Source organism: Phyllopteryx taeniolatus, chromosome 10 (genome assembly GCF_024500385.1).
Source record: "Phyllopteryx taeniolatus isolate TA_2022b chromosome 10, UOR_Ptae_1.2, whole genome shotgun sequence".
NCBI classification, from domain to species: domain Eukaryota; kingdom Metazoa; phylum Chordata; class Actinopteri; order Syngnathiformes; family Syngnathidae; genus Phyllopteryx; species Phyllopteryx taeniolatus.
The window spans coordinates 4,159,966-4,177,374 of NC_084511.1; the positions used below are offsets into that span (position 1 = coordinate 4,159,966).

A 17,409-nucleotide genomic window follows, 5' to 3' on the forward strand; every position below is an offset into this window, starting at 1 on the left:
AGGGAAAACGTAGTTTGGGTTTGAAATATAGCGTTTGTGACACCAGTCCTGGGAGTTTTATGACACTTACACGGTGAGGAACAATTGAAATTCTGTATTTTGGAGGTCATCTTTTTCCATTTGTGGAAACCCCTATGGGTTGGGCTCAAAATGCTGCGTAGGACATGCCAAGACACATGTTCACAATACATCCTCTATGGCTAATAATGACTGGGTGAATGGCCGTAGAGTTACAGCCAATTTGCTCTAACCCAAAGACAGACAATGGGAGATGTTTTTCCACTGATTTTAATCAAAACTTATTGACATGAATATGTCCTGCCCTTAAGACTCATTTCGAACTTTAGTAATTATATTTCAAAATTCCAAAAGGAAATTTTACCCGATCCGTTTATGTAAATTAGAGCTTGGCAGCGGCCCCAGAAGTAGGGGTCAGTCACAGTCATACACTATATACTGACCAGCAGACTGGGACACGCTTGTAGTGCCTCCACGACACCGGGTATACTGAACGCCTCATAACCTCGGACTCGTCTCCTCTCGAGGTATCGGGGGTGGAGGCCATATAGCTGCTCCAAGTCAGGCATCTTCTTCAAAAGGAGCAAGAAGCTGCTATCTGTAAAACCTGAAGCAGAAAACACAATAAAAAGAATCTAAATATTTTCTCAAGCTGCTTGTCTGTTTAGTAATACCTACTGAACTTTACAAGAGGACAACTAACAAAGGATTCTGGATGAACAGTTTGAAATATCAGGCCCATTAAAGTTTCATTCGTTGGAAATTTTTTTGGTTTGATGAGTTCATGTCCGGCGGCACAGTGAAGACTGGTTAGCACATCCGCCTCACAGTTCTGAGGACCAGGGTTCAAATCCCAGCCCCGCCTGTGATGAATTTGCATGTTCTCCCCATGCTTGCGTGGGTTTTCTCCAGGTATTCCGGTTTCCTCCCACATCCCAAAAACATGCGCGGTATGTTAATTGAAGACTTTAAATTGGATACAAGCGGCCGAAATGAGTTTCCTCCGCAGGATGTCAGGGCTCTCCCTTAGAGATTGGGTGATAAGATCAGTCATCCGGGAGGATCTCAGAGTAGAGCCGCTGCTCCTCCACATCGAGAGGAGCCAGATGAGGTGGCTGGGGCATCTGATTCGGATGCCTCCCAGACACCTCCCCGGTGAGGTGTTCCGGGCACGTCCCACCAGGAGGAGACCCCGGGGACCACCCAGGACACACTGGAGAGACTACGTCTTTCGGCTAGCCTGGGAACGCCTCGGGATTCCCCCGGAAGAGCTGGATGAAGTGGCTGGGGAGAGGGAAGTCTGGGCATCCCTGCTAAAGCTACAGCCCCCGCGACCCGACCTCGGAGAAGCGGTAGAAAATGGATGGATGCATGGAAGTAAAACTTGCACATATAAACCATTTGACGTGATGAAACAGAATACAGGGGCAGCTATCAGCTGTCAGTGAAGTCAACTCTCAGTCAACTGGGTGAGTTACACAATAAAATAAAAGGTAAAACAGTTAAATAACTATTTTAACAATGCTATATTTAACTTTTAGCTGAAACATTAATTAATGAATATAAAGTCAATTGGGTTAGTTCCACACACATTGCCTTTTAGTTCATAGGTCTGATATTGACAATGGTTATAAAGAACCTCGAGTCAAATGTTCATTTTAGTCCATGCTGCGGGCTGCTAAGAAAATGGATGTTCATAATTTGGACACTCTTTATTTAAACCATGCAAACTTTTTCGACCCAGCCCCATAAAAGAATTGGAATCGAGAATAGTTTGGAATCGGAATCGAACTAAGGAATCGGAACCGGAATCGCTCAAATTCAAACGATGCCCAACCTTAGTTATTAATAAACTATGTTTTTTTGGTTCATTTTGTAATTTGATTATTGCTCAACATTTTAGGGATGTTTTGTTTTGTGCACAATTGCAGAAAGCACAAGCCTACAGCTAAGAAAGGCCAGGGAAGGATGGCTTTGTTGAGTTTGAGTGAAAACTCTGCAAGAAAATTTAACACTTGTTACTTCTTTTGATTTGTTACCTACCAGATTTCTTGTTGAAGTAAGCAATTATATTTTTATTGAAATGTCCTTTAAGTTATTATGAAGTGTTAGACACTACAGTTTACATTAATTTATTGGTAGTTATTTAAGTTAGCGATTGTAATTTTTTATTAAATTTATGTTATTCAGTGTTTGTTTAAACTCAACATTAATTTCTATCCATTTTCTGAACCGCTTTTCCTCACTAGGGTCGCGGCGTGCTGGAGCCTATCCCAGTTATCATCGGGCAGGAGGCGGGGTACACCCTGCCAGCCAATCGCAGGGCACATTCTCTTCCAATCTGGAGTTGCCCACGGTGAGAGGCGGCGAGCAGGTGAGGGTACACTTATTGCCCCCCGGCTCGGCGCATGTACATTGGGGTTCACCCCGGTGGACGAGATGGTAGCCTCCCTCCGCCTTGACTGTTGTTTGTGCTGATGCACCAAACAGCAGTTCAGAGTACCCACCCTTTTTGGAGTCCTGAGAGGGGGTGCTGGTGCCCCCCTGATCAGAACCCGAGCGGTTTTCTGTTATTGTACTTCTGTGCTCATCACAGATTATCCATAACGGACACCATGCTCAAGCATAAGGGTCTCCACATGTGCACCTGGCACCAGGACACCCTAGGTCGCAGTTTGATGATTGACTTTGTGGTCGTGTCATCGGACTCGCGACCACGTCTTGGACACTCTGGTGAAGAGAGGGGCGGACTTGTCAACTGATCACCACCTGGTGGTGAGTTGGCTCCGATGGTGGGGGAAGATGCAGGTCCGACCTGGCAGGCCCAAACGTATTGTGAGGGTCTGCGGGGAACGTCTGGCAGAATCCCCTGTCAAAAGGAGTTTCAACTCCCACCTCCAGCAGAACTTCACCCACATCCCAGGGGTGGTGGGGGACATTGAGTCCGAGTGGACCATGCCTCCATTGCTGAGGCGGCCAACCAGAGCTGTGGCCGTAAGGTGGTCGGTGCCTGACGTGGCGCCAATCCCCGAACCCGTTGGTGGACACCAGCGGTGAGGGATGCCGTCAAGCTGAAGGAGGAGTCTTAGCGGGTCTTTTTGGCCTGTGGGACTCTTGAGGCAGCTGATGGGCACCGGGTGGCCAAGCGGAATGCAGCTTTGGTGGTCGCTGAGGCAAAAACTCGGGCATGGGAGGAGTTCGGTGAGGCCGTAGAGAATGACTTCGAGGAAATTCTGGTCCACCATCCGGCATCTCAGGAGGGGAAAGCAGTGCACCATCAACACTGTGTATAGTGGGGATGGGGCACTGCTGACCTCGACTCGGGACGTTGTGAGTCGGTGGGGAGAATACTTCAAAGACCTCCTCAATTCTAACCGTGTCCCTCAGGGAGTCCTGTGGGGTGCTTCGGGAGTATGGGGTACCAAACCCTCTGATACGGGGGGGTTTGGTACCCCACACTGGGCATCCCTGTATGCCCAGTGTCAGAGTTTTGGTCCGCATTGCCAGCAGTAAGACCGACTCGTTTCCGGTGAGGGTTGGACTCCGCCAAGGCTGGCCTTTGTCACCGATTCTGTTCATAACTTTTAAGGACAGAATATATATACGCAACCGAGGCGTAGAGGGGTCCGATTTGGTGTCCTCAGTATCGCATCTCTGGTTTTTGCAGATGATGTGGTTCTGTTGGCTTCATCAAGCTGTGATCTCCAACTCTCACTGGAGCGGTTCGCAGCAGAGTGTGAAGCGGCTGGGATGAAAATCAGCACCTCCAAATCTGAGACCATGATCCTCAGTCTGAAAAAGGTGGCGTACCCTCTCCAGGTCGGGGATGAGATCCTGCCCCAAGTGGAGGAGTTCAAATATCTTGTGGTCTTGTTCATGAGTGAGGACAGATGGAATTGAACGGGAGCTCGACGGGGGGATCGGTGCACCATCTGCAGTGATGCAGACTTTGTATCAGCCCGTTGTGGTGAAGAAGGACCGAAGCCGCAAGGCGAAGGTCTCAATTTACCGGTCGATCTATGTTCCTACCCTCACCTATGGTCACGAGCTGTGGGTCGTGACCGAAAGAACAAGATCCCGGATACAAGCGGCCATAATGAGCCACTCTCTCTCCCTTAGAGATCGGGTGAGAAGCTTGGTCGTCGACGAGTGGCTCAGGGTAGAGCCGCTGCTCCTCCACATTGAGAGGAGCCAGATGAGGTGGCTCGGGCATCTGATTAGGATGCCTCATGGACGCCTCCCTGGTGAGATGTTCCAGGTATGTCCCACCGGGAGGAGACCCCAGGGACGACCCAGGACACGCTGGAGAGACTCTGTCTGATCCCCGCTGAAGAGCTGGATAAAGTGGCGAGGGAGAGGGAAGTCTGGACTTCCCTGCTAAAGCTACTACCCCCACGACCCAACCTCGGATAAACGGAAGAAATGGATGGATGAATAAATCTGCAAATCTGGATGAATAAATCTGTTTTTTTACTGTCAATATGGGGGTGCGTTGTGTACATTGAGAAAAAAAATGAACTTAAATGAGTTTAGCAAATGGCTGCAATATAACAAAGAGTGAACAATTTAACGGGGTCTGATTACTTTCCGTACCCACTGTACTTCCTACTAAGCCACCCACTGGATAATAGAAATAATAGAAATCAAATGATGAATCTTTGTTGTCAATAGCTGTTAAAAAATCTCAACAGTCAGTTTTACCATTCCAATGAACATGCCTTTTATGCATGGTATGCACTTGGAGGGGCTTACCTGAGGGCATATATTCCCACCAGTGACCAGCACAAAGATCCACTACTTTGATCACTCGCAAGTAGAGGGTGACAGCTTCTCTGAGCTTTCTGGACAGACACTCCATGCATATGATGTCCTTCATTGGAAGGTACCTAGAAAATAAGGCATGTCTTTCAAATTCATGGCAATGATTGAGAAGGGTCCCAATTACAAACACTGCATAACCAAACCTAAAACGGCTGATCATTAGGCTCATCAGCCATCATTAATGATTTTCACTAAGTTTCATTTGTTAAATGCTACAATCTCGTCTACACCTCCATTTTTCTGTTGTTTCTAAAGGTCGCAGGCTTCTGTAAGAGGATTAGTAAATAGGATTCTTTGGTGTTTGACATTTCAAGCCTGTTAATATAATGTGCACGGTAGCCGACTGGTTAGAGCATCTGACTCACAGTTCTGAAGACCGGGGTTCAATCCCCGGCCCCGCCTGTGTGGAGTTTGCATGTTCTCCCCGTGCCTACGTGGGTTTTCTCCAGGCACTCCGGTTTCCTCCCACATCCCAAAATCATTCATGGTAGGTTAATTGAAGTCTCTAAATTGCCCCTAGGTGTGAAAGTGAGTGCGAATGGTTGTTTGTTTATGTGCGCCCTGCGATTGGCTAGAAATCAGTTCAGGGTGTACCCCGCCTCCTGCCCGATGATGGCTGGGATAGGCGATATACAATCCCCTCCAAAATTATTGAAACGGCAAGGTCAATTCCTTTGTTTTTGTTGTATACTGAAGACATTTGGGTTTCAAATCAAAAGATGAATATGAGCCAAAAGTTCAGAATTCCATCTTTCATTTCATAGTATTTACATTGAGATGTGTTAAACCATACATGTCAAACTCAGGCCCGGGGGCCAAATTTGGCCCACGATGTAATTATATTTGGCCCACAAGACCATATCAAATGTGTATTAGAGCTGGCCGGGCAGTATATAGCACATGCGCCACTAATATTGCAAATCCCAGAATGCTTTGCTAGTGTGTTGGGCCATCAGTCTAGACAAGCGAGCGCCCCTTCCCTTTCTGTTGCAGATGTTAGCAAATATGCTACCAGTCTCCTAGAGCAAATTTACACTTCCACTTCCCAAAAATGGCCAAACGAAAGATGGAAAACGGTTAACTTCCAAGACAGGTGGGAGGCAGATTGTCTGTTCACTAAAGTAAAGTGTTTGTCGTGTGCGGAGCAATGTGGCTGTAACAAAGAATATAACATATTTGATTTTTTTTTTTTAATGGCCTTTATAGGCAGGGACTGTTAATAGTTTGAAGTTAGGATTTTTATTGAAGAAGATTCTTATTTTTGGGGGTTGTTTTGTTGTTGGCCTTTGAAAAAAGATCCATCCATCCATTTTCTGAGCCGCTTATCCTCACAGGGGTTGCAGGAGTGTGCTCAAGCCTATCCCAGCTATCATCGGGCAGGAGGCGGGGTACACCCTGAACTGGTTGCCAGCAAATCGCAGTGCACACATAAACAAACAACGATACACACTCACTTTCACACCTAGGGGAAATTTAGAGACTTCAATTAACCTACCATGCATGTTTTTTGGGATGTGGGAGGAAACCGTAGTGCCCGGAGAAAACCCACGCAGGTACAGGGAGAACATGCAAAATCCACACAGGTGGGGCCAGGGATTGAACCCCGGTCCTCAGACTGTGAGGTAGACGCTCTAACCAGTCGGGCACCGTGCCACCCTTTGAAAAATTATTTACATAAAAAAAGAAAGGTAGTTGGAGATTAGATAGATAGATAGATAGATAGATAGATAGATAGATAGATAGATAGATAGATAGATAGATAGATAGATAGATAGATAGATAGATAGATAGATAGATAGATAGATAGATAGATAGATAGATAGATAGATAGATAGATAGATAGATAGATAGATAGATAGATAGATAGATAGATAGATAGATAGATAGATAGATAGATAGATAGATAGATAGATAGATAGATAGATAGATAGATAGATAGATAGATAGATAGATAGATAGATAGATAGATAGATAGATAGATAGATAGATAGATAGATAAAAGAAGACTCCATGCATATGATGTCCTTCATTGGAAGGTACCTAGAAAATAAGGCATGTCTTTCAAATTCATGGCAATGATTGAGAAGGGTCCCAATTACAATTGCAGTGTACTTTGGGTCATTGTCTTGTTGCATGATGAAGCTTCTCCCAATTAGTTTGGATGCATTTTTCTTTAAATTACCAGACAAAATGGTTTGCCAACCTCCAACAGGGCAGGGGTGAAGGTATCACAATCCACTCTTCAAAGAAGACTTCGAGAGAAGAAATATAGAGGCCGTATCACAAGATGCAAACCACTCATCAGCAAAAAGAATCGGAAGGCCAGATTATATTTTGCAAAGAAGTACAGAGATGAGCGACATACGTCTTGGAACAAAGTTTTATGGACTGATGAGTCCAAGATTAACCTCTAACAAAGTGATGTAAAGGCCAATGTATGGAGAAAGAAAGGATCTGCTTATGATCCAAAACACAGAAGCTCATCTGTGAAGCATGGTGTAGGAAATGTCATGACTTGGGCTTGCATGGCTACTGCTGGAACGGGCTCACTAGTCTTTATTGATGACGTAACTCATGATGGTAGCAGCAGAATGAATTCTGAAGTCTACAGAACCATTTTGTCTGGCAATTTGCAGAAAAATCATCCAAACTAATCGGGACAAGCGTCAACGTGCAACAAGACAATGACCCAAAACACACTGCCAACACAACAAAGGACTTCTTCAGGGGGGAAAAGTGGAAGGTCTTCGACTGGCCAAGTCAATCACCGGACCGTAACCCAACAGAGCGGGCGGGCATTTTATCTCCTCGGGAGGAGACTGAAGGGAGAAACTCCCAGAAACAAACATTTACTGAAAGAGGCTGCAGAAAAAGGCATAGAAAAGCATTTCAAATGAAGAATGCAACAGTTTGGTGAAGTCAATGGGTCGCAGGCTCGATGCAGTTTTAGCAAGTAAGGGTTATGCCACCAAATATTAAATATTATTCACTTTAAGTTAATTTAATTATGTCTGTTCCAATACTTTTGCTCACTTGAAAAGTGGGTGGGTTTAAACAAAAAGGTGCTCTCCCCTGAGTTGTTTAACACATCTAGATGTAAATACCATAAAATGAAAGCTGGAATTCAGAACTTTTGTCTCATATTCATCTTTTGACCTGAAACCCAAATGTCTTCAGTAGACAACAAAAACAAAGGAATTAACCTTGCCGTTCCAATACTTTTGGAGGGGACTGTATTTATTTGCGGTAAAAGGGAAAATATTGTTGCCAAAATTTTGGATAATACAAACTCCGACACTTTAGTGGCGCGGATTAAAGCAACATTTGAAGAGAATTGTGCAAATTATGACAAGCATGAAAGTTGGTACAATTGCTCTCCAGAGACTTTCTGTCCGTGGGACCACTTGAAAATCCAAGATGGCAGCCATTTTTTCGAGATGGCTGCCAAATGACCCTCCAAAATCCCCTTTTCTATGTTATTGTGTGTACTTTTTCTAATATGATTTACATTGGTGACCAAAGCAACTTAGTCAACATTTTTTTCTTATCTTAGATGATAGAGATTTGATTTAAAATTCTAAGAAAAAATGTAGGGAACGTCCAGGCTCAGCAGCATGTCTTAAAAAGTTAAATGAAAACTTAAACAAATTAACAGTTCCATAAAGTTTTCCACAGTAAATAAAGTTTTCCAAAATTTCAATATAACTGAAAAATTTCTGTTTGAAGTTCAAACAAAAACAAAAAGTGCAGGGAGTTCCCAGGGTCAGCAGCATCTCTTACAAAGATAACTGAATTTGAAGTAAATAGTTCCCTGTAATTTGCCCATTTTAAATTGATCCCTTATTGGCTGTCTGATTTGTATAAAAGGCTGTTGCAGATATGCGTAAAAATACCGAATATCGGCGGCAATAATCAGCCAGGTCGATAATCGGTCTATCCCTGCCCTTTATAATGCAGCAGTCAGGAATATACAACATACGACAATAACTGTGCAATGTAAGTGACCAGGAACCCTACCTGAATATATGACAGAGAACTTCATGGGACAGTTCATTGATGTAGTCCTTCGGCTCAATGGGCCTCAAAGGAACACCCCCTCCACTGCTGCTGGCCCCCAAAGGTTGGAGTTTAGAGGCCTTCCTCCTTGGACCCATTGCTTCAGTGTTACTGGTAAGTCTCAAAGGCATCAAATTTCCTCCCTTCCACAGCCTGGAGATTATTTTTCAGGCATCACTCCAAGTTCTGATTAACAAATCACAGAACAATAAAAATGAATGGCTGAACGTGACACAGAGACAAAAGTACACTTGTTTTTTCCCTATTAAATAACATTTCAAAAAGTTATTAGTTACAGTAAAACAGATTCACAAAATGGACAACAAGATTGGCCCTGTTACAACGCATGGATTGATACTGACGCAAGTTATAAATGCTATAGAGAGATCGACTGCACATTTCCAGTTCCTAGGTGTAATGCCTGGTGTCCAATATTTACATCCATACAGTGTATATTGTTCTTGTTGCCACAAGGATTAACACGGAAGCATTTACGGTTCAATTGGCAATGTTCTCTTTGCAAAGGCCCTTTCAAGGAAAAAATATTAACACTGGTGAGGGATTAAAAGCATAAAAAGAAGAACCTCTAAAAACATATACAGTACTTTTCTTCACCTTTATTTATCCGGGTAAGGAGAATGAGAACAGATTGTCATTAGCAATTTGGTGAAATCATTCAATACAGTAAGTACTGTATTGTACATCATACGTTGGCAATTCACACAAGAGTTCCCTGTACAGCAGAGTTTCATGTTGTCGTGTTCATATTCCAAGAATTTGTTTAACTGATGTTTAAAAAAATACTAATAATAAAATATTCATTATTATATGGGTGGGGAAAAAACATTCCTTCGTATTTTCCTGATCAAAAATAAATACCAAAGCAATATTTAGTTAGTTGGAAACTACTGCTGAGTTGAAGATTCTCTAATTGTTGTTTACATCTTCATTTTGACTGCACACATGATTCTGCTAATTTGTCCGTCTTTTCATTATCTTCACAATAATTTTAGGGCGTATTTCAAGTCATGGAATGGGGTTGGCTCCCTTTGTTGAGTTCAAATATCACCAAATCACAGCAACAACACATTTTATATGTAGCTGGTTTAAAACTGTGCTTCTTTTACGTTGCTACATTGTTGTAATAATGTCTAAATAGTCTCAGGAATAAGTTCTGCGCTCTGTCTCAAATCGACATAAACGTATAGTTTCTGCAAATATATGTAAACAGCACAAAATAGCAGCTTGAGGGAGGTGTGGAGCCGTTTCGCCAATGTTTTACGGATGACGGATGAAGTGGGATACCGAAACCAAACGTAAACACATGTTCAAGCATAGCTGAGGTGTGCCTCAAACATCAAGTCAAGCTAGCTGAACCGACAAAGGACACTACATTAAACGCACACAGCATTTAAAGATCCATTTATAACGCGGGGAACAAAAGTAAACGGAGAATGTCCCTGTTTTCAATAACTGTCAGGGTAATTCAAGTTATCTGTCTATCAAAATCAACCTTGGTCTTTGTCAAAGCTAGCTTACGAGTTAGCATACCCACAGCTCAAATTGTACACACAGGCAAAAGCAGCTTGGCTCACCGGTGTCACGTTTGCATTATTTGGATGACATACCTGTTTTATTGCTATCCATCGCACGATTGTATTGCTGTTCAGTCATCGCGTGAGCATATCAGAGATGATCGTATCACTGGCTGATCGAGAGCAAGCCCAACTTAACTTCCCATGCGACTGTGGAGTGGACGGTTGTCATTTCCTGGATCTGGATCACTTGGGACCCATCACGCCCCTCCCCCCTTGTACGTAATTACATACTATACAGCGCTAAAGGGTCATTTTCATATAATTTGATCAATAATGGTAAATACATGGCCCACTGAAATTCATTTTGAAAATCAATACATTTTACTGATACGAGTATTTGAATTATTGGTAGTTGCTATCATTAAAAAGGTAAGGAAAAACATGTTCCTAAAGTAATATTTTGACACATGTAATGCCAAAATGTCTTTGTCGTTATGTGTCCCAAATGAAATTTCATGATTTTGCAACATATTTTCTGATGATCCTAATTACATTTTTAATATACGATTTTTCTCCGACTGGTTTTCCATGTAAACTAACACAAAAGCATTGTAGTGTCTTCAGAGTTCCTTTTTTACGGGGGTTCTTTTACAAATGGTCCTTCTATGTCAGTCAAGCTGTCATTACCATAAATTCCACTGAAGCCAAGGCTTATATTGTAAGGTTTATTTATATTGTCTACCCTTTTAACATAACATCAAAGAGTCACAACAGTGCAAAAGAAAATATTAGAGAATGAAACAAACAAACTAAAAGGTAAGTTGTAGCTCAAACTGGTCTTGGTTTAGGCAACATTGAAGTTCATACATAGATTTATCCATGCAAACATACATCCATATATATGCCCACTCATATTATTATATACTGTGTATACATGTGCACTTATCTAGACTTACATATACAGTACATATACTTGCATGTATAAACCAGCACACATCCATCGACATAAACACATGATTTTATCCCTAATTTTGCAATAATTATACTGACAATGAAATGACTTATACCACTGCTTTATAGTTATTTATAACCTTGCAATTATACATAGTACTTTTGAAAATTTTTGAGTTACACAGTTTCAATTCACAATCAAAATTGTTCCACAGATTAACTCCTTGAACTGTGATAGTGGGTACGGAAAGTATTCAGACCCCCTTTAACTTTTCACTCTTTGTTATATTCCAGGCGGCACGGTGAACGACTGGTTAGAGCATCTGCCTCACAGTTCTGAGGACCGGGGTTCAATCCCCGGCCCCGCATGTGTTTACATGTTCTCCCCCGTGCATGCGTGGGTTTTCTCTGGGCACTCTGGTTTCCTCCCACGTCCCAAAAACATGCATGGTAGCTTAATTGACGACTCTAAAAATTGTCGGGAGGTGTGAATGTGAGTGCGAGTGGTTGTTTGTTTGTATGTGCCCTGCTATTGTACCCCGCCTCCTGCCCGATGATAGCTGCGATAGGCTCCAGCACGCCCGCGACCCTAGTGAGGAGAAGCGGCTCAGAAAATGGATGGCATGGATGTTATATTGCAGCCATTTGCTAAAATTAGTTCATAAAAAAAAGTTGATTGAAAAAGAAAAACTGAAATAATTACTGCCATAAGTATTCAGACCATTTGCTGTGACACTCATATTTAACTTTTTTTAACTTCTAATCATCCTTGAGATGGTTCTACACCTTCATTGGAGTCCAGCTGTGTTTGATTATACTGATTGGACTTGATTAGGAAAGCCACACACCTGTCTATATAAGACCTTATACCTCACAGTGCATGTCAGAGCAAATGAGAATCATGAGGTCAAAAGAACTGCCTGAAGAGCTCAGAGACAGAATTGTGGCAAGGCACAGATCTGGCCAAGGTTAGAAAACATTTTGGCTGCACTTAAGGTTCGTAAGAGCACAGTGGCCTCCATAATCCTTAAATGGAAAACGTTTGGGACGACCAGAACCCTTCCTAGAGCTGGCCGTCCGGCCAAACTGAGCAATCAGGGGAGAAGAGCCTTAGTGAGAGAGGAAAAGAAGAACCCAAAGATCACTGTGGCTGAGCTCCAGAGATGCAGTCAGGAGATGGGAGAAAGTTCTAGAAAGTCAACCATCACTGCAGCTCTCCACCAGTCGAGGCTTTATGGCAGAGTGGCCCGACGGAAGCCTCTCCGCAGTGCAAGACATATGAAAGCCATCATGGAGTTTGTTAAAAAAAACACCTGGAGGACTCCAAGATGGTGAGAAATAAGATTCTTTGGTCTGATGAGACCAAGATAGAACTTTTTGGCCTTAATTCTAAGCGGTATGTGTGGAGAAAACCACGCACTGCTCATCACCTGTCCAATACATTCCCAACTGTGAAACATGGTGGTGGCAGCATCATGGTGTGGTGGTGTTTTTCAGCTGCAGGGACAGTACGACTGGTTGCAATCGAAGGAAAGATGAACGCGGCCAAGTACAGGGATACAGGACAAAAAACTTCTCCATAGGCCTCAGGACCTCAGACTGGGCTGAAGGTCCACCTTCCAACAACACAATGACCCTAACTAAGCACACAGCTAAAATAACGGAGTGGCTTCAGAACAACTCCGTGACTGTTCTTGAATGGCCCAGCCATAGCCCTGACTTAAACCCAATTGAGCATCTCTGGAGAGACGTGAAGATGGCTGTACACCAATGTTCACCATCCAACCTGACAAAACTGGAGAGGATCCCCAAATCCAGGTGTGAAAAACATCATTCCCAAAAAGACTCATGGCTGTATTAGCTCAAAAGGGTGCTTCTACTAAATACCGAGTAAAGGGTCTGAATACTTATGTCTGTGTGATATTTCAGTTTTTCTTTCTTAATAAATCTGAAAAAATATCAACAATTCCATTTTTCTGTCAATATGGGGTGCTGTGTGTACATTAATGAGGAAAAAATTAACTTAAATTATTTTAGCAAAGAGCTGCAATATAACAAAGAGTGAAAAATTTAAGGAGGTCTGAATACCTTCCCCACTGTACATCTGTTTCACATTTATTTAGTTTTCATAAACATAGATGTTCCTCTCATCATAATTACTGACTCTGCATTTGAAGAGCCTCTGAAGTCTGAATACAGTTGGGAAGCATCTTATTATTTACTTAAACTGAATGAACCGGGTCATAGAAGTTAAGAATATCTGATTTTATGAATAAATTATTGGTTGCTACACTAGAGGGATCTGTGATCTGAAGTGCCAGGATGTGGCAGCCATTTTGCATTCACATAATAGCAGACAGCAAAATAGATGGTGTTATTTCTGAGGTATGTATGAATTCATGAAAGTGTCAGAACAACTGCAAGTTTTGATCATTATTATGAATTTATAAAGACAAGAGTGTAATGGGTTTAATGAGTAGTTAAAATCATTTATGCACTTGTATCAGCAGAGTTTGAAGGGAAACATGTAAATTGTGCAATGCACGTTTGCTATTAAGCTGTTTATCTTTACCATGATGCACTTTCATCTTTACGTTTATGCAAGAAGTGTATTTTAGTTGACCACCAACATTTGGTCTTGCCATGAGTTCTTGCAACAAAGTTGTGACAAAATTTAAGTCATTATCATTATTTATGATTTTTCCCATATGTTTAAGAAATGTTGTTGTTCAGATCACAGTTGCATTGGACAGCCATGAAATTAGTGAATTTATTACCTGATTGTCTTTACTTTCATAAGCTAAATTTTTCAATCACCAATAACCTAAAATAGGACTTTAGGCATGGCTGTTTCGGCATGGAAGACATTTACACACACACACATACAAAATTATAATTACAAATAACATTTGTTTATGAGTTTCTTTACTGTTATTAATAGAATTATATGAAAATGACCATGTACGTAAAGGTCATGTTATGCAGTTTCATTGAAATTAAAAATCCAATCAAGAAGATCGTGGCAATGCATCCAACAACCACTAACAAACTAATTAGATTGACTCTGATTGGATGATCTCACCGATATGCGACCAATAGATTTAAGGGGATGAGAAAGGAGACCATGCTGGTACAGAAAAGGAGGAAGTAATTAGTTTTTACTATACAAGCTTTATTGATAAATTTGTCACATACATACAGTAAAAAGAAAACACTGCAGTAAGTACACAATATGATGAGTAATAAGCAAGGCAATACAAGCCAGGGGTACATTCAGTGCTGGGAATATTACTTTGGAAATGGTTACAATTAAAAGTTACCCTGCTGAAAATGTAATGGTAGAGTAACTATATCAATTACAGTACTTTCTGAAAGTAATATAACTAATACATTTGATTATATTCTGATTTTTTTTCCATAATTTTGAATGAATGCATCAAGAGGACCCTTGGTTGTTTCCTCTAAAAAGTAGATTAAAAACCATTGATTATTTTGAAATTAACCACACATTTTGTCTTTATACAAATAATAAACTGATAACAAAACACGATGAAATGTAAATACATAATAGATCATGTGTTTGTTGCATTTTACGTGTACAGCATGCGGAAAACCAACATACAGTGTTAGACATTTCATATTTTACTTACTGGCAACACTGTCGCCAGTAAGTTACTGTAAAAAAGAATTTGCTTAAAAAAGTGGGAGGTGAGTAGTTTGGATTCTGGAGTCATGCAGCACTTGATACAGCACACTGATACATTTGTTCAATAGTAGTTGATTAGGTCACCTGAATCAGGTGACACTGTGCAAAAGGAGCAATTGTCTCCTGTCTCTTTACCTTGACAATAAGCTACCTCGAGTGGAAACATACTCCTACTACCAAATCCACATGTATATAATAAAAGCATCAACAACAAGGCTTTTCTGCAATGGTGTCATATTGTTAGTGTAAGTATTTTTACATGAGAGTTTAATGATCATTCTCTTTCTTGTATAATCATATTTTCTTGCATGTGTCTGTTGTTATACACTGTACATGTTTTGTTATTTACACCGAAATGCTTAAACACTGTGGAGCCATGAATATTGCAATGCATGCTGGGAACATATATTACACTTAAGACATTGCTGTAAATTCTGCAGTTAGTTACCAAATTCAATGCAGCAAAATACTATAAAGTGATTATACTTCAACAGAATGGAGTTTTGACTGCTTCAAGAGATTTTGGTTGCTGTCGCAGACTCCAAACAGAAAAGTACTATAAAATTAATCATTATTATTTTAGTCACACAATAAAAATGCAAGCTTTTTTTGTCTTACAGAAGAAGTAGACCAAAGTGAACAACCACAATGAAGTTCACACTTGTATTAAACAACTCACCAAATAACAACTAACTTAATGTAAATCTGTACCGACATGGATGTCACTCTATCGCGCACAACCCACAGTCAGGGTTTCAAGAAAACAAAGTGCAACATAAATGTAGTGCAAGAGTTGAATAAGACACAGATTCAACGAAGTATGGGTAACATAAACACACATTCATATTACGTTAATCATGATCGTTCATTAACATTAAGAATTCATATCTTTATTACAGTAATAGTGCAATATTACATGGTGCAATGCATGCTGGGAGCCACACAGCTTCTGTTCCAAAGTACAGTCACTCTCTATGACATCAACCAAAATCCCACGATGCAGTGGAAACTGTAGCTAATTTTTGTATAATCATTTTATAATCAAGTATTTTACTGTATGGTATGTGTGTCCAATAGTGTACCATGTTGACCTATATGACAAATGTGCACAATTTAAACAATACTGTGTTATGTGACAACCCAGAAAAGTGAATGTTCTATAAAAAAAAGAGTCAGAAATTATAAACATGAAACTGTTCAAAAGACAATGTTCAAAAAGTAAAAATAAATAAATCAATAAATCTCTGCAACTAATTTTCAATGTCCAATCATTTATAACCTTTTAACTCAACTGTGCACTTTTTAATTGCCCTTATTTAACATTGCACTGTTGTGGAAGACTGGTCAAATGTGTATATGTGTGTTTTTAGCATATTTTGAGAGACTACGGCAGCACGGTGGCCAACTGGTTAGAGCGTCAGCCTCACAGTTCTGAGGCTTAAATCCCCGGCCCCGCCTGTGTGGAGTTTGCATGTTCTCCCCGTGCCTGCGTGGGTTTTCTCCGGGTACTCCGGTTTCCTCCCACATTCCAAAAAAAACCATGCATTAATTGGAGACTCTAAATTGCCCGTCGGTGTGACTGTGAGTGCGAATGGTTGGCAACCAGTTCAGGGTGTACCCCGCCTCCTGCCCGATGATAGCTGGGATAGGCTCCAGCGCGTCCGCGACCCTAGTGAGGAGAAGCGGCTCAGAAAATGGATGGATGGATGGATGTAATGTTTGAGAAAGTGGCAGAATGGCACATTACCAGAGAGAGCCAATCACAAGCGTTGGCTTTAGAAGGAGGAAGTGATATGACAAAAAAATGTGAGCTTTTGCGCTATTTCCAACTAAACTTCATATAACTAAAATTGTAATCATCACCCTCAAAAGCAACTGTAATTTAATTACACATTATCTGCCAGTGGCGGCACGGTGGACAACTGTTAAGCACATCAGCCTCACAGCTCTGAGGACCCCGGGTTCAAATCCAGCCTCGCCTGGGTGGAGTTTGCATGTTTTCCCCGTGCCTGCGTGGGTTTTCTCCGAGTACTCCTGTTTCCTCCTATATTCCAAAAACATGCATGTTAGGTTAATTGAAGACTCTAAATTGCCTGTAGGTGTGAATGTGAATGTGAATGGTTGTTTGTTTTTTGTGCCCTGCGATTGGCTGGCAACCAGTTCAGGGTGTTCTCGCCCGAAGATAGCTGGGATAGGCACCAGCACGCCCATGACCCGAGTGAGGAAAAGCAGTACAGAAAACGAATGAATGACCAAATTATCTCCCAGTAATGTTATGGATTACAATTACAGAAATTTTGTAATTAAATTACATCATCT

General features: G+C 41.4%; 1 protein-coding gene across 2 annotated transcripts in view; it reads right to left on the reverse strand.

The window, feature by feature from the left end:
* Nucleotides 1-10,676, reverse strand: part of fbxo38 (F-box protein 38) — a 62,016-nt gene extending 51,340 nt beyond the window's left edge. For both annotated transcript variants that reach the window (XM_061787311.1, XM_061787310.1), the window contains exons 1-4: nt 10,524-10,676; nt 8,857-9,081; nt 4,771-4,904; nt 462-625 (exon numbers count right to left, since the gene is read on the reverse strand). In XM_061787311.1, the coding sequence (XP_061643295.1) occupies nt 462-625; nt 4,771-4,904; nt 8,857-9,026 (468 nt within the window). In that variant the 5' untranslated portion in view covers nt 9,027-9,081; nt 10,524-10,676. The remainder of the gene's footprint in view (nt 1-461; nt 626-4,770; nt 4,905-8,856; nt 9,082-10,523) is intronic.
* Between the last annotated feature and the right edge of the window lie 6,733 nt (nt 10,677-17,409).